This window comes from Artibeus jamaicensis, unplaced genomic scaffold (assembly GCF_021234435.1).
Source record: "Artibeus jamaicensis isolate MK-2021 breed Jamaican fruit bat unplaced genomic scaffold, CSHL_Jam_final contig_2259, whole genome shotgun sequence".
NCBI classification, from domain to species: Eukaryota; Metazoa; Chordata; class Mammalia; order Chiroptera; family Phyllostomidae; genus Artibeus; species Artibeus jamaicensis.
In genome coordinates, this window is record NW_026521468.1 from 6445939 (window position 1) to 6471703 (window position 25765).

At 61.9% G+C, this 25765-nt stretch overlaps 1 protein-coding gene across 2 annotated transcripts in view; it reads left to right on the top strand.

Moving 5' to 3' along the window:
- Positions 1-25765, top strand: part of SEPTIN9 (septin 9) — a 125442-nt gene that overhangs the window by 12386 nt on the left and 87291 nt on the right. Inside the window, exon 2 of one of the 2 annotated variants that reach the window (XM_037157948.2) lies at positions 2506-2562. In XM_037157948.2, coding sequence (XP_037013843.2) covers positions 2506-2562 — 57 coding nt within the window. Of the gene's footprint in view, positions 1-2505; positions 2563-11747; positions 11826-25765 lie in introns of those variants that run through there. The other variant, XM_037157950.2, reaches the window with a different exon arrangement.

The window sequence follows — 25765 nt, forward strand, 5'->3', positions numbered from 1 at the left end:
TGTGGCCTTCCCTTTTGCCTGGGACATGGGCCAGCCGTGAGTCCCGATGTTAATGCCTCTCTTGTCCTTTGCTCCACATCATCCGAAGCGTATTTTGATCTCATGGCCTCAAGTATTAAACGTTACAGAATGACTTTGCCCCGGCCTGGGCGAGCAGACACCGGGCATGGAGTTCCTGGGGCGGCCAGGTCTGCAGGGCCTGGGGTCCTGAGCTTCCCACGCCCTGACTGTTCCCTCTGGGTTTGGGACACTGCTCCCCCCTCCCCCGCCTTCCTCTGATGTGCCGTCTGCCCTACAGGCCTCAAGCTCTCTGAGTCCCCTCAGCTGGTGGGGTCAGAAGGGCTGGCGGTCTTCCTTGGGGTGGCAGTGCCCCTGCTGTCCTGTGCCAGGTGCCCTGGTCAGAGCTTGCGTTTTGTTAGAACGCATCAGCACCGGCGGCCACGCTGTTAATTCCTCCTTACCAATCCACCGCCTGGCATGGTGGCTGGTGAGTGCGAGTAGTAATAATGCTACTAAAAACTAATACGTTAATAATGATAATGAAGTCATCTTTTGAGTGTTTGTGTGTGTGTGTGTGTGCGCGCGCACACACACACCAGGCTCTGTGCTCGGTGCCTACCGTGTACGTCCTCATTTAATCTCAATCACCAGTTGAGTGGCCAGTCTCTGGCCCATTCTGCAGGCAGGAAAGCTGAGGCACAGGGAGGAGAGGCCGGGCGCCAAGGCCTGGGACTGAACGCCGCTCATCTGACTCCAGACCCTCCTGCCTCCCTGGCCTCGGAGAACTCCAGCAGTTCTGTCTGGGCCAACGCCAGGCAGCCCGATTTCAAATCCTCTCCTCTCGTTCCAAATACGTTTTACTTTAAAAGCGTGTGGAAATAACGCAGTTCTCAGCTGGACCAGCGGAGCCGTTAGATGTCTTGCAGGTTTTTCCAGCTGCCTCTGCCCCCGCTGGGACCCGGACGGAGGCCTGCGTCACTCGGTCTGGGGATGGCATCTCCACGCCCCCCAGCCCAGGACCCTTGGGGGTGGGAGCATGTCAGGGTGCGGGCGCCTGGGCCACGCCCCTCCTCCGTCATTAGTGGGAAGCATTGCCCTCCGTCCACTCTGTGCCCGGGGGCCCCCCCGGGATCAGCTGCGTGCTTTGGGAATTTGAAACTAAAAAAAACTCACCCCAGTTGCACCCAAACAACAAATCTCACCGGTGGGGATGTGGGCTGCCCCTCACAGGGCCAAGGGCTGTCGGGTGGAGTGAGTGGGACACAGACATGAAGCCCATGGGGGCCCTGGGCCTCGGCCAGGGGGCGTGGCTGTGCCTGCACGGGGGCGGGGGGGGCGGGGGGGGCGGGGCCGCCCTCATCAGGCCAGTGGGTCCTGCTGGTTGCTCCGTGGTGGGCTGCTCACGCCCTGCCTGGGGCTCTAGAACCTGTGCACACATTGCCGGCTGCCTTCAGAGGGTCCCAGTTTAGGGTCGTGGTGTGGAATGAGTGAGTGAATAAGTGAATGACTGTCACGAGAGCCCCTCTGGAGGGCCTCTGGGGAGAAGCTGGGACCTCTGACCCCAATGTGCTGGGTGGTGTCAGGAGGTGGTGCTGCAGCTGGTGTTGGCACCGCCCCTCCCCGGTGCCCCTGAGCCGCAGGCTCTTCTTCTCCCGTGTGTCTGTGTGGCAGGCCTCCGCCCGGCCTCCTGAGCGTCCCTGCCGCTCTCTGCAGGATGGCCCGGTTGTCCTGGCGACCCAGCCCTGGTGCAGAGCACACAGCCTGGCAGGGATGCAGCCGCCACCTGCCGCCCCTGTCCTGGCACCTCTCGGGTGTACTTGGCTGAGCACCTCGGCAAATCCCTTCACGCTGGGGCTTGCCGGCCGTAAGCCTCTCCAAGGATGGGGTGCAGAACCGAGGGGTGTGTGCGGGGAGGGAGCAGGCAGAGGCCACGCTAACCTGGGCCCGATTCTCGTCCCCTCCAGGGAGTGGGGAGAGGCCAGCTCACCCTTCCCCAGCCCATTCCACCCCCCAGCTGGCACCCTGAGTTGCAGACCCGGTCCCAGGGAACCCTTCAGAAGAAACGTGGGCAAGGTCACGTCACGCCGGGGGGCTGCCCGAGTGCCACCTCCTCTCCCGCCTGCAGTCCCCGTGGCCTGGCACACCCAACCAACCCCGATGTCGCGGCGGGGTGGACTTGGGTTTGTTCTGGCCTCAGCTCCTTGTAGCTGTGCCGCTTGGGACAAGTCACTCAGCCCCACGGAGACTCTGCTCGCCCCTCCGCCCGATGGGGAAGGGAGCGCTCGGTGGGAAAAGGAGTGTGAAGGAAGGTTTCGGCCCAGTGCCCTGCCCGCAGCCAGATGGTGGTGGCTGCTGGGTCCAGGCGTTACCGGGGGACCAGGGCCTCTGGCCGCACAAGCGACCACTTTCTGGTTCTGGAGCCCTGGCAGGATCGGGGCGAGGGTTTGCCCAGTGCCGGCTGCCTCCCAGAGGCCTCTAACCTTTGCCCTCTGCCTTTGTCCTTAGGAGTCACTCGGACATCCAGCGGTCGCCTCCGGAAGCTTGGTGACTCGACCGGCCCAGGTACGTGGCTCGTTCCGCCCTGACCCCCTTCGTCTGGGGCAGGTGTTACCACTCTGCGCTCGGAAGGGGCTGTCCCCGCCTCGGGGCCCAGCATGGGCAGGCAGGGCGTGGAGGGGCCCAGGACCTGCCGCTGGCCCTTGGCCCCAGGCCGAGTGTGCTCCGCTTCTCCGCACCAGGCCCCTGACCGGCCCCCCGTGACCCCCCAGGAGCCCGCCCTGGTCTGGGCCCTCACGCCCGGCAGCCAGGCCCGGGGCCTGTGCTCCTTCCAGTGGCCTGTTCTCACAGTACTCTGGGGCCCAGACACGCGGGGACTTGCCTCCCTGAGGGCCCAGCAAACTCCCTGAGCACAGCAGAAGTATGCTGAGGACCTACTGGGTGCCAGGCAGGCCCCGGTGACAGAACGGGCAGCGGCCGTCCTGGTGTAGGGGACCTGCCACTGGGCACACCTCCCGCCGCTGGCCTAGCCCCGTCCAGGCGACTGTCTGTGACAGGGAAACAGTCCCCACCTGCCGCGTCCACTTGGTGGCCACTGTCCACATGTGAGCACCTGCCGTGCATGTTGTTAAGGTCATTTCATTTACTGGTTGATTTCCGTAGAATTATCTAACTGGTTCACTTTTAGTTAACACGTGGCTAGTGGCTGTGAAATCTGACAGGTCCCAACTGCACTGGCTGCCCGGGACCCCGCCGTTCCGTACTCAGTGGTCCCGAGCCTACCCCCAGGGCCAGCGCAGACCTCTCCCCATGTCTGTCCTCTACAGGCGACACCCGCTGGTGGGCTGGGCCCCCCCAGACCCATGGGGTGGCCGAGGGGCAGCACTTTGCAGGAAGCGGGGGTGGGGTGATGTGTGGTGGCTTGGGACATCTGGGCTTTGATGTCCATGCCTGTGTGTGTGCGGCCCCTTTGGGGACCAGACGGGGCCGGGTGTGGGGAGAGAGCGGTGACTACCATCTGACCGCCCCGGGGCCAGTGGATGATTCACATGTTGGTTAAGCGGGATCCCCGCCCCCCCTCAGCCACGACGGGCCGCTAACCGCTGGAGCAGGTTACCTCTGAAACAGGCTGCCTCTGTCTCCCTCAGTCTCCCCTGGGGGCTGGGTCCTGGGCTGCCTCCGAGTGATGGGCTGGGGCAAGGCCCGGGGCTTTGGAAGTGATGTCTCAGGAGGCTGCCGCCTGGGGCCGGCTGAATGGACTTGGCCTCCTCGGGCCGCTGCCCTGTGCTCAGCGAGGCCAGTGCTGTGCCGTCAGCACTTGGCCGCTGTGACCACGGGCCCGCTTGGAAGCCTAATTTGCCAAAGCCCGGGACTGGTGATCTGGGTTTCTTGTGGGATCGCCTGCTGACACACGATGTCTTCTCCCGGGGCCCTGTGGGCTCCTCTCAGCTAAGACCTGGTCCGTGGAGGGGTTCTCAGCCCCCTTCCCTGTGACCCTTGTGAAGGGGCCTCGTCACACACTGCACTCCCCAGTGACTGTCGGGCTCCCGAGCCCGGGTGTGGGAGCAGGCCAGGGTGGCTGTTTCTTGCATGAGATGCCGTCTCTCCACTCGAACCACACCCACCGCCCTTTTGACAAGCTCACTCATTTTCTGTCTCTTTAAAAAAAGAGAATTGTTAGACACATACAAATATAAAGAATAAAATGAAACCCTCGTGGGCCACCCACCCTGCTTTAGAAATCGGTGCTGCAGGTGCAGCCCGAGCCCCCTGTTCCGGCTGAGGTGACCTCGAGTGAGTCTGCGTTCAGAACAGGTCCCCGTGGACATGCCTGTGCTGTGTGTTGGAAGCGACAGAAAGTCTCATCCTGAGCCCGGACGGGCAGGGGCGTCTGCTGCCACTCTGTCACACAGCGGGTGACTGAGATTTACCCGCGTGGATCCCTGAAGCTCAGTGCATTTGCTGAGATCACCGGCAAGGGCCTCACCGTGTGGGACGGCAGAGTTGGCTGCGCCGGGGGTTCCACGGGACGTGGCCTCTGTTCCGACACCCCCGGAAACTCTCTCGAGTCTTCTTCTCTGGGCGGATCCCTGGCCTCCCAAGGGCCCTCCTGGCCCGCTCTGCACACTCACCGCTTCCTGGTCCTTGGGCAGCGACGCTGGGCGGCTGCCACCCAGACCGCAGCCTCCGGACAACCTTCGCCCTGGTTCCCAGGCACTGTCTGCTTCCTCACCTCCCCGCCGCCCAGCCCTGGAGCCGACCGGTCCCTGGAGCCCTTCTCCTTCTGCCCCGACACCGCGGTGCTGCTGGGGCTTGCCTTTCTCCTCCGAATACCTCTGGGCTCGGGGCTTCCTCCCCAGTCCCACTCATTCCTTCTGTAGTGGGGTGAACAGTGTCCCCCCTCAAATTCGTGTTCATCCAGAATCACAAAAGACCTGCGTTGGCAACAGGTCTTTTACAGACGTGGTTAGTTAAGGGCAATGCTGCAGAGAGGGTGGGCCCTCGGCCCGGTGGTCGGGGTCCTCGTGAGAGGAGGGGGACTCAGGGCCCTGTGCTGCAGAGGTGAACTGGGGTGAGGAGGCACAGCCGAGGGGCGCCTGAGCACGGCCCCCGAAGCGGGGAGAGGAGAGGAGGGATTGTCCCCAGAACCTGTCCCCTGGATTTTGGATTCTGCCTCCGGAGCTGGGAGAGAAGCGATTTCTGTTGTTTCGAGCTGCTCAGCGAATGGGTCTCGGCACAGCGGCCGCAGGAAGCGAGCTGCTGGGCACAGCGTCGCCCGTGTGTTGGGTGGCCAGGTGCCCCATGTCAGGACACCTGTGTCAGGTGCGCCCCCTGTGGCAGAACTGGCCGAGGGAGAGGTGGCCGGGGTCTGGGCTGCCCGTGAACCTCGTCCCCGGGCTCCTTGCTTCCTCTCCCACCCACTGACCCCTCACATCTCAGCCTCCCGTCCACGCGGGTCCTCCGGCAAGAAGTCTCTCTGTGGTCCTGGACCTCTGGCCTCCTCCAGGCTCCCCCAGGTCGACAGGTTGCCAAGATCTTAGTGACTCGCTCTCCCCCCACAGCCCTGCCAGGCGCTGCCCGTGGTCTTGACCGCGTCTCGGTCAGGCCTCTGGTGTCCCTCCTCCTCCCCATCCCTTCTCCCCATGCAGTGGGCATGTGACCGTCCCGCCCGGGGCCAGAGACAGGGCGGTCAGCTCTGACCAGGTGACCACTCACAGCAGACCTGGTCATGGGAGCAGCCTGTGCCTGAGCCTGGGCCGCCCCCTCCTTCCCCGAACACCGCGAGTCTCAAGCATCTGTTCCAGCTTCTCCACCAGGTGCCGGACCCTGGGCTCCCTGCAGCCACTTGGTCACTGGGCCAGTGGCCAGCAGTGCGGTGGTGTCCCTGCAGGTGCCGGGGGTTCGGGCTCCAGATCTCTCTGTCTCACTCCACCAGCATGCGGGGTGGCTGGGGACCCAGGCCCTTGGCTGCAGGGATGGTGGGGGGGGGGGGTCTGGCGGGCACGGGGGTTGTCCAGAGAGAGAAAGAGACCAGGCAATGCCTGAGTGACCACCCAGCCTCCTGCCCAGGACGGTGAGGGGCCATCAGAAGCTAGAGAGCAAAGATCTGGGAAGACCTGGAGAAGAAGGGGCCCCAGGTCAGAGATGGGACGTCACTTCAAGACCACTGAGGACCTGAGGGCTCAGCTCTTTGCAAGTTCTGAGGACAATGACGCATCCCTCTGCAGACTGACAATGCCCGTCTTGCTGCTGATGACTTCAGAGTCATGTATGAGACAGAGCTGGCCATGCACCAGTCTGTGCAGGGTGACATCAGTGGGCTCTGAAAGGTCACTGGTGACACCAGTATCACTCAGCTGCAGCTGGAGACGAGGACCGAGGCTCTCAGGAGGGGCTGCTGTTTGTAAAGAACCGCAAGGAGGGAGTAAAGGGTCTTCGGAGCCAGACTGCGGACGCCGGGTTGACCATGGAGTTGGCTGCCCCCAGATCTCAGGCCCTCGGGGCATCTGGGCCCAGCATGATGAGCTGCCTTGGAAGCGTCAAGAAGAGCTGGATACATGCTGGTCCCAGGGGACTGAGAGCGCTCCACGGAGGCCACCTCGCAGGCCACTGAGACAGGGGCCGCTGCGATGACACAGACGCACGGTCCAGTCCTTGGAGAGCGGCCAGGACTTGGTGGGAATCTGCAGGCCCGTTTGGAGAGCAGCCAAGGGAGGCGCGGCTCAGCCGGGTCCTGCTGCTCCGGCGTCAGAGCTGGCCCAGGCCCGGGCAGAGGGGCATCAAGGTCAAGCTGGAGGCCGCAACCACCGCCTACCACCGCCTGCTGGGAGATCTTGGCGGCGCCTCCTGGACGACAACCACGCCACACAGCAGGGCTGTGGACGGCAAAGTGGGGTCTGAGGTCCCCGACACCAACGTTCAGAGGCATTAAGGCAGCAGAAGTGGGGGCAGAAGTGGGGGACAGGAGGCCAAAAAGCATTCAGAGATCAAAATAACAAGAAAGAACCCTGGGGCTCTCTAACCCCACAGGCTAAACTCAAACCCAAGGACTGTTCACGGTGCTCCCGGCCTGGCGGAGACTCCACCCCACGGCCTGTTGGCCCTGCGCCCTCCCTCCCCACTCCCAGTGCCCGCCCGACTGTGGGTCACAGCCCCTACTTCCTCACCGCTGGAGACACTCCTCCCAGGGTCCCCTGGAGCAGCTCGGCCTTGGCCGTTCCCTTGCCTCCCCGCTAGGCCTGGCCCTCCCGTGGCTCACAGCAGGCGGGAAGGAAGTGTCATGGGATTGAACCCAGTAGAAGTTTGGGGGAGTCGGCCAAAGGCGAGTTTAAATGGAAATATCAGCCTTCCTCTGCCTTGATTGAAGTGTGGCCTTCCTTTCTGTTTGCCTTCTGGGAAGGAATGTGTGGAGAACAGGACGTCTCCAAGGTGGAGAGGACGGACAGGCAGAGCCCATGGCAGGGCAGTGGGTTTGCAAGTAACCACTCAACACAAAATTAAAGCTAGGTCCCTCGGTAGCACCGGCAGCCACGTGCGGCTGCCACTTTGGAGCTGGCAGAGAGAGAATGTTGACGTCCTCGCGGGAACTTCTGGTGGGCAGTCCTGGCCCGGGTACCCTGCACACGCCGGGTCCTGGAGTTCTCCACTCACCCAGGCAGTGTGGGTCGGCGCCTGCCGAGCCAGCAGAATGTTGGGTTCCCAGCAGGAGGTGCTCGGGGTGGAGTTTTCCGTGTTCTGGGGGACAGTTTACACTCAGGGACCCTGGGGCAGACTCTGCCAAGGTCCCGGGCTTGCACTGCCAGCTCCCGTGCGCCTTGCAGGCAGCCGGGGCCTCCTTTCGGGACGATGCGCCCGCTTGCTGCCCCGGCCCCGCTGCAGCCCCTGCAGCCCCGGATGGATGGCCGCCCGCCCGCCCACACCGGCTGCTTCTCTCTGTTGTCTTGGTTTCCTTCCGCCCCGGCTGGAAGCACTCCCAGAGCAACCGGCCGGCCCAGGCTGTGCCCACCAGTCCACCCTCCCCTGGTCCCCGAGCCAAGAGCGGCTGGGCTGTATTTGTTTAGGAACAGCCGAACTTTGAGGCACAATAAAAAGTGGAGAGAAGATTCCGGAGAGGAATGCAGCCGGCCCCAGGCCCAGAATCCTTCCTGCTCTGGGGAGGCTGCTGTCGGCCAGACTGGGGCCAGCGAGGAGGGTCTCTGCCGGCTGTCTGCCCTGCTGGCAGGTCCGGGTAGCAGTGGCCACGGGAGGTCAGGGGGAGGGGTTGGGTGGAGGTCTATTTATAGCTCAGGGAAGCAAACTTCAGCGGTTGAGTCTTTTAAAAGCAGAGGTTGCCCGGGAGTGGGCGGGGCAAGGTGGCAGAAAATACGAGCCCAGAGCCTCAGAAAGTGTCCTTTCAGCAGCTGGTGCCTCCCCCTCCCAGGGCGCCTCCCCAGAATGATCACCAGGAGCAAGGCCACGTCGGTCCTGCCTCCTTGACGCCCCCCGCCCGAGGAAGAGTCACCCCAGTGCCCGCTCCTTTCCTCCCAGCCTGGCGGTGGGGCTTCAGGGCACCTCTGTCCTCTCCCGGCCTGGTGTGGGGAGGCACAGATGGGCTTTGTGGCAGGGGACAGAGCAGTGTCTCCGCAGATAAAGCAGTCCGCACTCTGCGGGGCTGGGAGTGCACAGATCAGGGGCGCAGGTCTGTGGGGTGAAGGACAGAGCCGGCACCTGGGGCGCTGTCTGGGAAGGGCTGCCAGTCCGAGTGCCCGCCCCGGGATGTGAGCAGGCCGGGGCTTTTCTGGCCAGTACATGCAGCTTCCGGAAGCTGTGGCCTCGGGGCGGGTGGGGTGGGGGCGGGGCCTGCGTCCTGGGACCAAAGTGTGGGTTCAACCTGGCGGATGCAGGCGGGCCAGCCGAGTTTGTTGTGCGGGGTGTGCTGGTGTGTCTGAGACAGGGAGAAGGCTGTGAGGGGTCCAGAGCTCTGTCAGTGCAGGGGCGCAGGGAGCCTTGTGGGGAACCCACTCTGGGGAAGGGGCCGGCCCGACGCCTCGCCGTTGCCCCCCGGGTGAGGAGGCGTGGACTCAGGGCTGTTCCCCCTCTCCATGCCTGTCCTCGCCCCACCTCTGCCCGGGCCTCTGAGCTGGCTCGTGACTCATTCGGGCCTCGTCCAAGCCAACTGGTGGTGCCAGGTTTTTGGTTTTGAATTATCTCCGGCTTGGGCCAGCACGCTTGGATTTTTAGGCACAGTGGGGGAATGGACCTAGAGCCAAGCTATGCCTGGGGAAAGCCAAGGGCCAAAGCTGTGCTTAGCAGCTGCGCCGCCGGCCACAGCCGTGAATCAGTAGTGAGCTCAGCTGGCGCCTCCAGGAGGCAGCGGGGATGGCTGAGCCCACCATGGTACCCCCACCCCCAAGGCCTGGTCCAGCTGCTGCCCTGGAATCGGTGCCGCAGAGTCTCAACCGGCATTAAAAGGGTCTCTCTACAGGTGTTTTGTAGTATCTAAATATAATCCAATGAAAGTTTTTATGTTCAAAATAAAAAAGGAGATTAAATAAACCCAAAAAATGTCCACGGTCCCCATCGCTCTAATTCAGCAGTTGTCAGTGGTTCGTGACGTGTTCCGTTTTAGAAGGAAATGCCTCGGCAGAGCAAGTGAGTGTCCTGGGCGACTGTAACAAGTTCCCACACGCCGGGGGCTGAACGCTGCGGAAATGTGGCCTCTCGCAGTCCTGGAGGCTGGAGCCCGAAATGGCGGCGTGGCAGGACCTGCTGCCTCCAAAGGCCCTGAGAGAATCCGTTCCTGGCCCCTTCCTGCTCACGGGGCCGCCAGCATTCCTTGGCTGGCGGCCGCGTCACTCCATCTCCAGCGTCTTCTCCCTGCTCTGTCTTCACATCCCCCACGCTGCGTGGCCACCAGATCTCGCTCTGCCACCTCTTACGCGGGCACATGCGATGGCCACGTTAGGGTCCACCCCGACAACCCAGGATAATCGCCCCGTCTCAAGATCTTGCATTTAACCCGTGTACACTGTCTCCACATGAGGTCCCCGGTTCCAGGGATTCGGACGTGGTATCTTTAGGGGACGTTACTCAGCTCACCGCAGTGTCTGATCCCCTGACTCTCCTTGGCTGAGACCCTGTCCCCACCTTTTGTCCCACTGCAGGCCGCCTTTGGGGCTGGCCTCCAGGATCTGCTGGGGATGGGTGGGGGGCTGTGGTTGCTGTTCAGTGTCCCCCAGACACCAGCTTCTGCTGGAACATGTCCCCCCCCACCAGGAAGATGCCCTTGCTACCCAGCAGACTGCATTTGGGGTCTTGCCCCAGGCAGGAGGGGACAGGGACTTTGTACCCTCCAGCAGAGAACTGTGCTTGGGCTCCGTGGTGCTGACCCAGGGCTCACGTGGCCGTGGCTGGCAGACTCTGTTCACTCAGAGGCGGAGGGGCAGGCGTGGGCGGCAGGCAACAGAAATGAGGGAAGCGTTCCTGGGACCAGTACCAACCAGAAGACGGGGTTTTGTCTGAAAGGGGTGGCACTCCCAACCCAGCCCATGTGGCCGGGCAGGAAGGCTTCTCGCTGTGCCCACGTGCCCACGGGGGCCGGTTTCCAAGAGAAGCGAGAATCCGGAGCCGTCGGCAAGGTCACCTGAGCGCCCCAGCTGGCGCGAACGCGCACTTCCTCCAGCAGGGCCATCTCTTCCCGGGCAGAGGGCTGCCAGTCTGAGGCCTGGAGGCGGGTGAAGCTCACGGGGCACAGGAGGTGTCCCCAGCCCTCCACTGGCCCTAACTCTGACCAGATGTGGGTAGGGCCCTGGAGTCGACAGGGTCAGCAGCCCCGGGGACCCCAGGTGAACCACAGGAAATGGCTCTGAGCCACCAGCCCCGCCGGGCCTCACACCCCTCCCAGAGAGGCGCTGAGTCTGGGGAAATTGGTGGTAAGGAGCCGCGCTCCCTCCCAAGGGACAGCTGGAGACTCACTGACTCATGAGTGTGGTAGGAATCTTCCAGGAAGTCTCCATCCAGCTCTCGCTCTCGGCTTGGGCGGGGACGGCCAGCTGCCTCTGTCACCGAAGGCAGACCAGCCGTTGGGGCATCTGCAGGGCGACTTTGTGGGGCTCCTTCCGGGCAGGTGCTCCCGAGCCGTCCCTGGGCCGCCTGCCTGGGGCACGACAGCCCCTCCTTCCAGCCAAGTCGGGATCGAGGTGACAGGCGGGCAGCAGTTGGTGGGGAGACGCAGGCCCAGGAACTGGGCCGTTCAGACGCGCAAACCAGAGGGAACCAGAGCATCGCGGGACCAGGGAAATGAAAGACTTTGGACGTCGCCAGGAATTTGACTCTGTGAGCTGGTTTCCAAGAGGCTAAGTTAAGCTTCTCCAAGTGGATATTAAAAAGGAGCAGCGAGCGAGACTCACCGGGGCCAGAGGGGGTGGAGAGAAGGCCCGCCGGAAGCTGGAGCCACCACGCAGAGAGCCCAGACGCCGGCCCTCCGTCCTCCGTCCCCGGCTGGTCCTGGCTGCCCGCCTGCCCAGTGGACCGGGGGACTCCCGGGGCTGCGGGAGCCTTCCCCCTTCTCCCCCTCGCTCCCCCGTTTGCTCCGGCTCAGAGACAATGCGACTTCAGTCTGGAGTGCACACATATGATCAGCACATGGAAATGTGGTAATTTGGATGCACTCGCGATCGCAGCAGATTGAAGAAATTAGACCAGACAAAGAGTGTTTTTTGGAGGGGGAGGAGGAGGAGGAAGGAGGGAGGGCAGCGGGGTGAGAAAGGGGAGGACGCCTGTGGAGAGGGGGACTCGGACTCCGCCTGCTGCCAAACACTTCGTGGTGATGGAGAGAGACCGGATCTCAGGTAGGCGCGCCCCCTCCCACGGGTGCCCCCGCTCCCCACCCCCCAGCTTCTCATGTGCTTCGGGAAATCAGCACCCAGGGGTCACTGGTGCTCACTTTCATGGACACGTTTCTCTTCCTCTTGACTGTTCTGAGGTCGTGGGATCGAACGCTCCGAGAGCTGAGCCGCACTGAGTCTGGCTCTTGTTTAGACTCGGCTTCCTTCCCCTCGCGGTCTCTCCCAGTTCCCCATGTGCCACTTTGGCATCTCAGCGCGGCTGTGCACGCTGAGGCTGGGGGTGCTGCATGCGGGGGAGGGTGGGGGGAGCCTGCCTCTGGCTCGGGGGTCTGGGCGGCGGTGTTCCGGACGCCGGTCGGTGGTTGGTCTGTCCACCGTGTGGTTTGTGTCTTCACCGCCAAACGGAGCCTGTCTTCCAGGCTGCCGTGGTCTCCTCCCCAAAATAGCATTTCGGTGCCTTCTTGGGATTTGATTACAGGGTAGGAAGCTGCTGGTGCCCAGAGGAGGCACGCAGATGCGTGTGTGTGAGTGTGTGCATGCACAGCAGGGAGCGGGTCCTGTCCTGCCTGCGGTGTGGCAGGACGAAGACGACTCCTGCCTGGGGGTGACAGTGTTGTTCAGGTCCTGTCCTTACCTGGGAGCCTGATGCCGGGTGGGAGGGCGGTGACGATCGTCCGTAGCTCTGAGGGACATTTTGGGACAGAAAGATGAGCAGGTGGGGGCCGCGCTCAGGTCCTGGAGCAGAATCACTGTTTAAAACATCCGGGTGCCACAGCAGGGCTGGAGGTGAGGCCAGGCCGCTGGTGTGAGAGCTGCGAGCCCCCCGGAGAGAGGCCAAAGGGCTGTGCCTGGTGGCAGCCCCCACGGGGTGGGGCCAGGTCGGGGGCCGGGCGAGGACGAATGAATGGAGAGGGAGAGGCTGCGCGTTCTGTGGCGGCCCAGGGGGAAGCCACTGCCCGGCTCAGCCCCACTCAGTTCCTCTCGCCCGGATTGCGTGCCGAGCCTGCGTCAGCGTCCGACCGCACCATGAGTCACCCCGGTCCACCCCACGTCCGCTGCTGACGGTGCACCCTGCGAGCCAGGTGCCACGGTCCGCCTTGCGGGTCTGATGCGTCCTTGGGCATCCGCCGTGCCCTGGGTTTCAGGGACTCTGAGCTGACCCCTGGGTCATCGTGAGGCTGAGAAGGTCACCTCACGGTGCCATCACCCTGTTCTGTTTGCCACTGCGCGTGCCGGTGGGGGGGGCTCCCCAAAAGGTCAGAGAGAAGGAAGGCCTGTGTCAGCAGGACAGGCCCTGGAGCTGCCGACAGGGCCTGTGTGTGCGGGTGTGGGGGTGTACGTCCTGCCACTGGGCACAGACAGGCACGGGAGGGGGGCAGCCACGCGGACGGCGGAAGGCCCGGCCGGAAACACATCTGCCTGTGCCAGAGCTCGGTGACATGGGCCCGCTGGGGACTGGGGACCGGGGCCGCCTGTTCTCAGCCTGGTGGGGCCGCAGAGCTGGCACATGAAAGGGACCCACGTGGGGCCTGGCAGGACGGCCACTCCGCCTCACAGGGGCCTCGGGGGCCTCGTCCAGCCTTGGTTTTAGGTGGCCAGGCCAAGGCCCAGATGGGTGGCCACCGGGAGCCCAGAGAGCTGGCACACACAGGCTGGGGGCCCCCTGGGGCGTGGAGGGCAGTGGCCACGTCTGGGAACCTCTGGGCTCACCAGGCTCCGGGAGCTTCACGTGAACTGACCACCACTGTCCTTGCAGATGGCCGGCTCTGAGCCGCGCCCGGGCCAAGCCCCGCTGCCCTCTGCGGAGGACATCGCCGGCAGGGGCGAAGCGGGGACCTTCTCTCAGGGTGTGCCTGAGAAAAACTGTGACTTTCTGTGAAATCCTCATTTGGATGCATTTTCATTTGAAAAAAAACCAAAAAACTCATTTATTTCAAAGCTCAGTTAGAAGTGGGTCACAAATATGAATGGAAATGAAAATCCTCAAACTGCTTCCTCCTGTTCTGTAGGCCTGGTCAGACCTTGACCTTGGTAGTTAATGGTAACAGCACTTGACCAGTGCCTGGGGAAGCGAGTTCCGCCTTTCCCTGCTGGGACCTTGAGCAAGTCCCTCTGGCCAGGGCCTTGGTTTCCTAATCTGTGAAGTGGGGAGATGGGCAGGCACGGCCAGAGCCAGGGCACTTCAGGACACCCTGCCACCGCGAGGGCCTTCTGAGTCTGTTCTGGGGGCCCCTGTCCACTGGGAGCTCCTTCCTCCTCACCGGGCAGGCTGCACTGTCTCATGGGAAGGTGGTGGGGGCCCCTCAGTGCCCACACCAGCAGAGGGTGGAGGTGGCCAGGGGTCAGGCTGTCCCGCCTTTGTGGGTGGGACAGGGGTGCCTGCTGGTAAGATGCCCCACCTGCCCGATTCCGGACACAGCTGCCCCTGCTCACGCCCCACTGGGCTGGCGTTGAAGGTGTGTCCGGCCAGCTCTTGGCTTTTGTGCAGAAGCCGTCTGGGCTGCGCTGTGGGGGAGGGTGAGGTCTGCCCGCCCTCTGGGGAGGGACTGGAGGCAGGCGCGGACAGCCGCAGGAGTCCTCGGGTCCCAGCTGGGTAGTGAGCCTGGGGGTCTCCTCACGGGAAGATGCGGGGGTGGGGGGGTCCCTCAGTCAGCATGGCGGATGAGTCACCACAGTGACTGGCTGCTGAGACACACAGGCCGCTCCTTCCAGCCAGGGGTCAGCGTTTTGTCTCTTGTTCTGGGCTGGCTTTGTGGCTTTTACAAGTTAAGCAGTTTTATCTGGTTCCAAGGGCTTGTATCTCAGCAGGGAGTCCTTTCCACTGTAGTTGCTCAACTCAGCCTGGCTGTGGGGAGGGTGCGATGGGCCGCCGGGGGAGTCGCAGGCAGGGGGCGGGGAAGTCTCCTTGGGGTCTTGTCTGCTGGTGTGGGGTCCTGCGAGAAACCGGCCACCCCGTCCCTGGACGTCTGCCCCTGGAGGGCGCCTGCCCCAAGCAGCCAGTCGCAGGGCGGCCACCCAGCAGGGGAGCTGGTGCTTCTCAGGGGGTCCTGTCTCCTGGGGAGCAGCGCCTCAGTCCTCACTTGTCCCTCCCTCTGCTGTCCCCGCTGTGGTCCTGGCCCCCGGCCTGCTCTCGCCCTCCTGGCTTCACTTTCTAGCCTCCCAGAAGAGAGGCTTGGCCCCAAGCCCTCCCTGCTCCTCCTCAGCCCTGGCGGCCCCAGGACTGGGTCCTTGTGGCTGTTTCTCAGGCTGCTGTGACCACTCACCCCGTGCCGGGCGGCTCCGGCAACAGCGGTGGGTTCTTTCCCGGTTCTGAGGTCCCGAAGCCAAAATTGAGGTGGGGGCTGGGCACCTCATGGAGGGAGTGGCAGGACCTGAACGTTCCACGGGCTTCGACGGGCCTGTGGCAGGCAGGGAGGAGAAGCTGGGGGGCCAGGAAGCAGGGCGGCCATCACAGAGGGAGGGCCTGGGATTGCCGGGTGGACCTGGGGGGTTGAAGAGGCTGCTGGACACACTGACGTGGCGGCCAGCCCCGCCCTGCCCGCCTCCTCCTGCCGTGCCCGGAGGCTGTGGGCTGAGGTCTGCTGTGTGCCTGGCCCGGCGTGGGACAACCTGAGTCCTGGGAAGGTGGCCTCAGCAGCGGTGGGCAGCCTCAGGGCAGAACGGCAGGCTGTCTCCTGGCCTCTTGCCGCATGTCTCCCGGGGCCCTGAGTCTCCAAGCAGGTTTGTCCTGAGCCCGTGGTGACACCCTGTGCCTGTGGGGGACAGACACCCCCTCCTGGAGTGTCCTGAGCTGCTGCTCAGAGTGGCCCTCGGGCAGCCAGTCCTGGGTTCACTCTCTGCTTTCCTGGCTGTGTCCTCTCCTCTGGGGAGGGCTGGGGACTTGGGGACAAAAGAAATTCAGGAGCTGCTCTAATGGGACAGTGGGCACCTGTGCCCACAGAGGGGACGTTCCGGTCAGAGCTGGGCCTGTCATGCTCTTTGACCCCCCGTGGTGCATGGTAGGCATGGGGCGGGGGCTCTCCCCGGGCCTGTGGACGCCCCTTTTGGTAGCTTTGCTTCAGGCCTGAGTCCCTTCTGTCCCTGTGCCCCTGGTGTTCACGCCGGGTGGCCCTCAGTGGGGGCTGTGCCCCCCGCCACCCACCCAGCCCAGCCTGGGCTGTCTCGTCTCTCTGGCCTGGCAGCGGGTCCCCTCAGGGGTCCAGGGGCCCCTCCAGGCAGCACGTTCAACCTAGGGATTCAGGTCGCAGGCCGTGCCCGCTCCGAGATGTCTCGGGATGTGGCCCTTCGGTGACCTGAGAGCCACGCGTGAGAACGGTTGACTTCCACTTTGTCCCCAGTTCAGTGACTTCCGAGGGTCCTGATCCTGTCCGAGGGGCAGGGAAGGGGTGGCCTTGGGCTGCCTGTGTGATGTGAGTTTGAGAGTGGGCGGTGCACAACGAGGGAGGCGCAGTGGCCCCTCTGCCCCCAGCTTGCAGAGGGCAGCAGAGGGAAGAGGAACATGTGTCCTTCTGGGGAGGAGGGAGAAGGGGGCCCCAGTGCTAGACACATGCATCTTGCATGCTTGGGTGCCCCCAGATTCACTGCAGTGAGGGACCCCACGCAGCCCCAAACTCGAGATGGGAAATCTGGGTGCAGGAAGCCTTTTTGTCCAGGAGGTGGCAGTGCAAGCCCTCAAGAGCCCAGCGCCTCCCAGTTTTTGTTTTTGTTTTTGTTTTTTTTATTGGCTCAGAATTTGTGGGAGGAGGCTGCGCCCCCCACACACACACCCCGTGTTGTTTCCACTCACTGTGGCTGCCCAGGTAGGCGCGGGAAGTGGCAGGTGGGAGAACGGGAAACATCAAGAGGATGGGAGGGCACCGTCCTGGCCCCCAGGGGCCACACGCTGGAGGGGCTGCCCCAGGACGTCTGTCCGTCCTGAACAGTGGGGTTTGGGAGCGGAGGGCTTCAGGCCGGGGTTCTCCTGCTGCCTCTCTTCTTCCGTATTTTTGGTCAATAGGCCTCAATCTGTTTTAAACTTTTCCAACATTTACCATGAAGGATGTCAAACACACAAGAAAGATGAGTGAGGCCACGTGAGGTGCAGACACTTTTCCAAATCTGTGACGGAGTCAGCGCCCACCTCCCCGTAAGCCCTCAGCCTGCCCTGCCTGAACCAGAGTTCGGTGCGGGTGCTCCGTGACTCGCCACGGGGTTAGGTCTCCATCAAATGCAGTTCGTGCCCCTCACCCACTGAGCACCGCCGTTTGGCCTCTCTGCTCTGCACTGAACGCACACAGCATCGCTCCACCGTGAAGCCGAAAAGTCACACGTCAGGGACAGCCTGTGTTTGTTTATGGTTCTCTTCTCTTCGAAGTAAGATGTACGTGCAGATCTCAAGGCTGCCATTCTCTGGATCTGGACATGTGTGTGGGCTGTGTATCGAACTCCAGTCGGAATCTAGAATGCCACCGTCCCCTCCCCCAGGCCCCTCCCCGCCCTGCTCGGCCCTGCCTCTGAGTTTTTCCGAGCTAGATGGACTTCGCCAGTCCCAGTGTCCTTCAGGTCCAGCCACGTCGTTGTGGGTCCCAGCAGTGAGCCCTTCGGTTGGGGCGTGGTGTCCGCCGCGTGCTCGCTCTGGGGCTTCTATCTCTGGGCTCGCTCTGGGGCCGTTTCCATCGGGGGCTCTCGGGAGCCCTGCCTGCACCTCTGGTACGAGGTTTTTTACGACACACGCTTGTACTTCTCTTGGGTGAATACCAAGAAGCGGGATGGTCGGGCCAGAGGGGGTGTTTGTGTGTAGTTTTGTGAGCATCTTACCCAGATCTTTTCCCCACCGACCGGGCGCAAGAGTCCCGGTGGCCCCACGGCCTGGCTGGCGCTGCCACTCCCAGTTCGGTCGTTTGGGTGGGGGCGGGGTGGCATCTCATGATGGTTCTGACTGCACTTGCCTGGTGGCCCATCCTGCCGAGCACTGGTTCCTGTGCTTGTCAGCTGTTCGCGGGGCTTCCTTTCTGAAGTGTCTTTTCAAATCTGTTGCCCGTTTTAAAGCTGGGCTGCTAGGTTTTTCCTTATCCGTCTCAGACACCGGTCTTTTGTCTGAAACACAGATGACAATTTTTCTTTTCTTTTCTTTGAGCAATTTTGCGGCTTGACTCCTCATTTCCTAACGGCCCCTTTTGATGGAGGAAAGTTTGTAACTTCGGTTTTGATGAGGTCCGATGTCACATCTTTCTCTTGCTCACCGCGTTCTGCGTGCTTTATGAGAAGGCTTTGCCTGCATCCACGTTGCAGACATGTTTTCAATGTTTCACAGAAGCTTCATAGTTACAGCTTTTATTTCAGGTTTAGAAGTCACCTCGGGTTAATTTTTTATGTGGTGCGAGGTTAGGGTTCTTTTTCTTTTCTGTGTGGACTTCTGGTTGTTCTGCAGCTGTTTGTTGAGAAGACCTTCCTTGCTCCACCGAGTCACCTCGGCTCCTTCGTCGGACGTCACTGGACTGTGTGCACGTACTTGAACTTGGGGACTCGGCTGCGTTCCGTGGAGAGTGTGTCCTCTCTTCAGGCCCACATTGTCCTGATTGATGAGGCTTTATTAAAAGTCTTAAAATGACGTTTTTCGGTACATCCAAAACATTGCTTTGGATATTCTAGGTCCTTTGAATTTCCCTACAGGTTCTGTACACAGTGTGTCGACTTTCTACCAAAACACTCCGTGAGTTTGGACTGAGAGCACCTTGAACCTGGAGGTCCACTTAGAACCAACCCTTTCACAGCATCGAGTTTCCAGTCTTGTCCACCTGGCGTGTTTCCACCTGTGAGGTGGTCTCTGGTCTCCACAAAATCACCCTTTCCTGCCGTTTTCAGTGAGAAGATCCTCATGTCCACTGTTAAACTCACTCCTATTTTTTTGGTGCTGCTGTAAACGGAATGTCTAGTTTAAATGTCCTGTTCAACTGTTTGCTGCTGGTCTGTGAAAATACAGTTGACTTTGTGTGTAGACCTTGTATCCCGCGACTCTGTCAGGGTCGTTTATTCATTCTAGTGGTGCTGTGTCATAGACATTGTCATTTACTGGGTAGAACACCTGTCATCTGAGAACAGGCAGCTTTCCTTTTTTCTTCCTGATTTTGCGCTTTTAATTTCCTTCCCGGCCTCCCGCACTAGGGCTGCTGGCACCACACGGAATGGCAGGGGCGAGGGCCCACCCGCACCTTGTGCCGGCCTCACGACGTTAGCTCCAGACCGAGGGAACGTCCTTCCAGCCCTAATTTGCTGGGGTTTTCGAACACAGATGGGTGTTGACTTCGGTAAATGCCTTTTCGTGTGGGGGTCCCCCCTTATTCCCGGGCGCTGCATGCCGAGGTCCCCCATGGAGGCCCGAGACCACGGACAACACAAAGCCTGTATACGCCGTGTCGCTCCCAGCACACACGTGGCTGCGGCACACAGTTTAGCATGTAAATCGGGCACAGTGAAAGGCTCGCAGCAATAACTAACAATGAGAGAACAGCTACAGCAGTGATTAAAGGCATGTCACTGGCTGCGGAGCCACAGTTAAGTAAAACAAGGGTGACTGAACCACAGGCATTGTGACACCAGACAGTGTCTCTGAGGACCCAGAGGGCTGCAGCGCAGTGACGCCGGACCCAGGGACGGTACACATTCCGGACAGGACAGAGCCGGCCTGGGCGAGATGCTATCATGCCACTCTGACAGGCTCGCAACTTAAAACTTACGAAATTGTTTACTTCTGGGATTTTCCATTTAATATTTCTGGGCAGCAGTTGCCTGCGGGCACCAGACACCAGGGGAAGTGAACCCGTGGATAAGGGGGTGTGACCGTGGGTGTGGACGGACCGTGGTCCCCTCCTTCACTCTGTGAGCCGGTGAACTGCCACGGCCGGTGTCTGACTGTCCCACCGAGCTCGCGTCCCGACCTGTCACCCTTTCCACGTGTTGCTGTGTTTGCTTTGTCTGGTGTTTTGTCAAGGATTTTTTATGCAGGTTCCGGAGGGACACGGGCATGTGGTTTTTCTTCGTTTTGGTGACATCTGTGTCAGAGTCATTTTGGCCCCATAGAAAGAGTTTGGAAGTATCTCCTCCTCCATTTTCATGTAAAAACTTGCGTTAGATTGTTGTTGTTCCTCAAACGTTTGATAGAATTCGTCAAGAACGACATCTGTCCCTCATGGTTTCTAAGTTTACTCACACGAAGTCGGTCACATGTCCTTTACGAGGACCGTGATGGCCCTCGGACTGCCATCCTCACGCCGAGGATGGCTGTTCACCCCCCTCCCTCTCACTCACATGCTCTCCTGGGTCCAGCTGTGAGTTTTCTGACCTGCAGGTCCTAAAAGGACTCCCTTTGGCTCTATCGTCCTCCCGTTTTCTACTTTCTTGGCTTTGGCCTCAGCTGCGTCCCTCCCTCCTGCCCGCTCCGGTGCGTCAGCCAGGGCACGGGCAGGAAGCAGAAACCACGCCAGTAACGAGGATGGCGCAGTGCGGCACACGGTTCGTTATCAGATAAAGGGTGGCTGGTGAAGGGGACTCGGGGGGACGGAAGCAGCAAATGCCAGAAGCAGCTACTTTAGAAGGAAACGCAGGGGACAGCTCCGTGACTTTGCAGCTGGTTACGATTTCTTGGCTGCCACAGTGAGAGCACAGGCACCGATAGAAAGAGCAGTTCCACAGGGGGCTCCATCGAAATGAGAACTTCTGTGCACCAAGCGAGTGCACAGGGAAGCCACGTAACCGGGGAAAACATTTGCAAATCATGTGGCCGACTGATAGCTAGACTATCTAAAGAACCCCTAAAACTCCGTAACAAAAAAACAAACAACCCCTTGAAGGAGCTGGCACAGAACTTGAACAGACATAAATGCCAACGAAAACGCCCAGGATGCTCAGCATCACTGATCCTTAGAGGAATGCAAATCGAAGCCATGGTGAGACCCCACCTCGCACGCGTTAGGGGGGCCATCGCACGCAATCAAGGAGAAAACTGGGAAAGGACACGGACTGGTGAGGACGTGGAGAAACCGGACCCTTCTGCTGTGGGGTGCGGCCTCTGTGGAATAGTGTGGCGGCGCCTCAAAAAATTGAACATAGGACTACCGCATGATTCAGTAATCCCACTTCTAGTTGTATTCCCCGAAGAAGTGAGAGCAGACACGGGCACACACTCGGATGTGCGTCCAGACATGGGGGAGCAGACATGTGCGCACACTCGGATGCGTGCACAGGCAGGTGTACCAGGCGCAGGGTAGGGGGGAGAATCGGGGCGCCGAGTGTTTATTGTGAATGTCCTTGAGGCCACTGAAACATGTACCTAAAAGTTGCGGGAGTTGTGGCTTTTGTGTTGTGGGCATTTTCCCACGCACACAACAGAGGCCGCCACCACCTGTGGAGCAGAGGGAGGTGCGGGCGAAGCAGCGGAGGACTCGGAGCAGCGCCCCCGCCTCCCTTAGTCTGGGGCCCCGCTTTTGCTGGACAGCATGTCCCACAGGACGTCCCACAGACACCTGTGACCAACTGGTGGCAGAAAGTCCCTGCCCGAGGGCGGAGGCAGTGCGTCTGGGCTGGCGGCTGACTGGGCGGCAGGAGCTCCGGGCGGGTGTGGGCAGGTTGCGGTGGGTCCCCAGGAGGCGCCCACTAGGTGGCTGGGCCCGGGGGTCAGAGCTGGTCCAGGGGAAGGGCCCTTCTAGGGCGAGAGCCCTGCAGTGAGCACCGAGCCCCGTGGTGCTCCTGCCACTGGCAGCTGTGCCGGAGGAGGGACAGGGCACCCGGGGCCGGGAAGAGGAGCCTCTTCCCCTGCTGAGCCAGAGGAGTGTGTGTGTGTGTGTGTGTGTGTGTGTGTGTAGGAAATGATTCACACCCAAGTGCAGACGTGCAGGGTGGGCAGGCAGCCCCAGGGTTAAAGGAGCCCAGAGGAGGAAGCGGGCGGGGCCCTGGGAACAGGAGGTGCCCGGGAGCAGGCCAGGCCGGCCACACCTAGGAGAGGGCCGCCCTCGGGGGTGGGGTGAGGGGGGTGGTCTACAGTCCTGCTCTCGGGGCCCAGTCTTGTTTCACGAAGCCTGGGGTCCCCCCGAGGCGGAAGGCAAGGAAGGACTTTCCTCTGGGGGCGTGTGTAGGTGCACGCACACATGTGCACGTGCATGTGTACACACTAGTGCATCATGTGTGCACACACGATCACAGCTCTCCTTTTCCATCTTTCTATCTTCCTGACCACCAGAAAGAAGTTCCACGAGCCTCCCCGCCCTGCCCCAGGCTGCACGTGGAGGGACACGGGTGTGCATGCGAACGTGCGCACACACACTCGGGCAAGCACTCCTGACAGAGCACCTCGGCCGGGCAGGAAGCTGGCCTCTGGGAAACTGCAGGCCCCGCCTTTGGCACGAAATCGAGCTTCTGTTGCTCGATTCGGGGGGACAGAAAGTGGGGGTGGGGTGGGGACGCTTCCCGCTCTGGAGAGCAGACTTCGCCCGAGGTGTCCCGTGCAGTGGAGGGTCCGCCCTGGCAGCTCGTGTCCCAAGGTCTGGGGGCCTTAGGACAGGCACCTGCGACCCAAGGAGCCTCCGCAGCTCTGGAGCGGCCGCACTCCCGGCTGGCCTGTCTCCCGGTGTCCTGGGCCAGGGTCAGGGTGTCATCACACGACGGAGCCTCAGCTGTCACCCACCAAGCTGGCCGAGTGCAGGGGGCTGGTCGCAGGCTCCTGGAAAACCCGAGCAAATACGGGTGTCCGGCGAACCCTGGCACCTCAGGGTCAGATGAGGCCACTGGGCTGCCCGGAGTGAGTGGACTGAGGGCACTAGGGTGGTGGGAGGCCCCCAGCGGTGCTGCCCTGACCGGGGACGTGGGAAAGTCCGCGGGTGTGTGCCGACCGGAGCTCAGAGCTCGGGGCGAACAGCTGTGTGGCTTTGTCGATGACACAAAGTGACAGATGTGTACTTTGGCTGCAGTGAGAGGAAGACAGCGTGCCCCTGCGCCCTTGCTCAGGCCCTGGATCGGCGTGGGGGCCACTGTAACAAATGACCACTGACCAGGGCCTCAAACAACAGAAGCTTCCTCCCTCGCAGTTCCGGGGCCAGGCGTCTGAGTCCGGGCTCGGGGGACGGTCTCCTCCACGCCTCTGCCTGGGTCTTGGTGCCGGCCGGAGCTCTGTGGCCAGTGGCTGTACTGCTGCGGTCTCGGCCTCCCGTGGGTCTGTGTCCACATCGCCCACGCCTTCTGTCACAGAGACGCCAGCTGCAGGACGCAGGGCACCCCAAGGCAGGACGCCCAAGCCTCAGTTTGATCACAGCTGCAGAGGCCTGGCTTCCCGATGAAGGCCCGGTGTGCAGAGGGGTCTCCCCAGGCCCGGCCCCGGGGGAGGGGCCCGCCCGGTGGCAGGGCTCGGGATGCGTTGGAGGAGGGGGTGGGTGCTTGTCTGGACAGGAGGCTCAGAAGGAAGAGCTAGTCACTCTCTCAACGTAGTTGGAGAGGAGGGTTTATTTTTAGTTCCTCCAAAATACAGAGGCAGTCCCAGAAACTTGGAAGGTCCTAGAAAGTGGAGCTTGACTTATTCCATGAAGAGGCGTTTTTTTCCCCCACAAGTTTCATTTCCTGACGGTGGAATGGGCCATTTTGCAAAGTAGTGAGTCCCCCGGGCCACGAAGTATTCAAGCAGGGCCTGTGTGGAGATTATTCAGGAATGCCGTGGAAGGGACCTCTGAGGTCCCTGCCAATCCCAGGCCCCTGTTATTTCATAAGAACTTGAATTTCAAAGTGTAATGTCACTGGGCATGTGCCTACGACAGGGCCCCCTGCCCGCCAGGCCCCGCTCACACGGCCTGGTCTTCGGGATGGGGGTCAGGCTGGGTGTCATCCTCCCACGCTCCCCCCCCTCTGCTCTTTCTCTTCGGCTGCCGGTGCCGACTGCCGTGCCGACTGCAAAGCCTGCCTGATGGTTGTTGTTTCTGCTGCGATACGAGAGCAGGTCTCCTCCGGCCAGTGCCCTGCTCTGTGGTGGGCACTGAGGGACATTCCCGTAGCCGAGGCCCTCTGGACCGGCCCAGCTGCCGGGAACCGGATTTCCCCGAAGTCCCTGCCCAGCCCAAGCCCCCTTTCCAGCTGGAGGGATGGCCGGATGTCCCCCTACTCCCTGGAGGTCGATGGTCAGGTTCAAGCCCACTCTCAGCAGCTCCTCCTGCCACCAAGTGGCCGCCCCCGCCCCTCCAGCCCCCTTGCTTGTGGACCGAGGCCACTGCAGCTGTCCAGAGAGGAAATGACACTTGAGCCGATAGTTCCCCTCCCAGCGGAGCTTTGGGAGAAGCAGCTGAGGGGACCTGCGGCCCTGTCCCCGCCCTCAGGATGGGCATGGATGAGTCGCTGCTTCTGCGTTTCCCCGAGGGGAGCAGAGGGCAGCACACACTGACCACAGACGTGGCCTCGGCCACCTGTCACCCTGGGGGCGGCCGCTCAGAGACGCTGAGCAACTGGCCTGAACTCCACCGGCTAATAATTTCGTTAAACCGGGACGTCCATCCGGGGCTGTGTGACTCTGACAGCCCCGCTCTCCTGCTCCATCAGGAAGGGATGACGATGTCTTCCCGCAGCACAGACGCCCGCAGGTCGCTGCTGTGTGGCGCGTCATCGTCACTCAATTGAAATGCCGAATCCGGCCCGTCGGCGCTCCCCGTGGACACAATGACGGACAGCTGATGGCTTTGGCCCAAACGCCTGTCTCCATCCCCTGCTCAGCTTCTCCCTTTGGTGGGGGGGTGACCTTGAAAACAGTGACCCTCTCTGTCCTGCCTTGGACAGAGTCTCTGCGTGGCGTCAGAGCAGCAGCTGGGGATCACCAGCGCCCTGTCACTTGGTGGGCCGTGCGCCAGGCCCCCAGCACGGACCTGCGGGTGATTGTCAGCCACATGTGTGCAAAGAGCTGCCCCCCCGGGACGCGAGCAGATGCGCCCCCTCCCCAGCCTTCGCCACCAGCCCCAAGGGTGGCCCCCAAGATTCTGCTCGGGAACATTGGCCGACGGGCAGTGGGGGGTGGGTCTTGCCCTGGGTCCTGGCTGTTGGTTTGTGTCCCATGGCCGTGTGCAGAGTGGGGGGCTGCCCTGTCTGGCGGGCTGGCCCAGCCTCAGGGGACACAGCTCTGGGAAGGGGTCCAGGACCTGGGGTGGCATCAGGAAGGGACGCTGGTGGGACAGGGGATGGCGGCGCCATGCAGAGGAAGCTACTGAGATACCGTGGTCTTTATTTATGACTTAGGGTGCTTGTGGGGTCATCGGGGTGCAGCCCAAGGAGCTGGTGACCCGACCGCTGGGTGGCTGGACCGGGCTGTGTGGGGGAAGGGCCGGGGCTCGCTCGGCACCTGTCACAGGCCTGGCACCGCGTCCAGAGGCAGGGTGCAGAGCTGGCACGCGGTGGCCTGCAGCACCCGTAGAATCTTCCGGGTCCCAGTGGGGAGAGCGTGGGCGGGATGGCGTAGTGGGGACTTTGAACCTTTTAAGGCCTGTGTCCTCCTTGCCGGCTCGAGAAGGGGGGAGAGAGAAGGTACATCCGTGCTCACTGGACTGGAATTCTGACGGTGCCGGATCTGGGGTCCGTCCCTGCTCCCACAGCGACAGTGGCCCCCTCTTACCTCCATCTGTGCTGAAAACGGGCAGCGTAGTTGGGGACGTTTTACAGTGCACACTCACGCACCCGCCACTTAGATTCTACCTTTGACACCGGATGAGGCTGCCTTCACCCCCTTAGCCAGCCTTCTATTCAGCCACACGTCCACCTTATTTTGATTTTTGGTGCATTTCGAAGTAAGCAGTGATCATCCTTATGACCCGGGGCGGGGGAGCGGACCTGGCCAGTCGGTCGTCACAGCCATCTCCACCCCCCGCCCCCCAGCACCGAGGCAGCCTGGGAAACCTGCCCGCACCGTCACACGGCTGAGCGGCCGACCGGCTTGGCCCGCCAGCTGA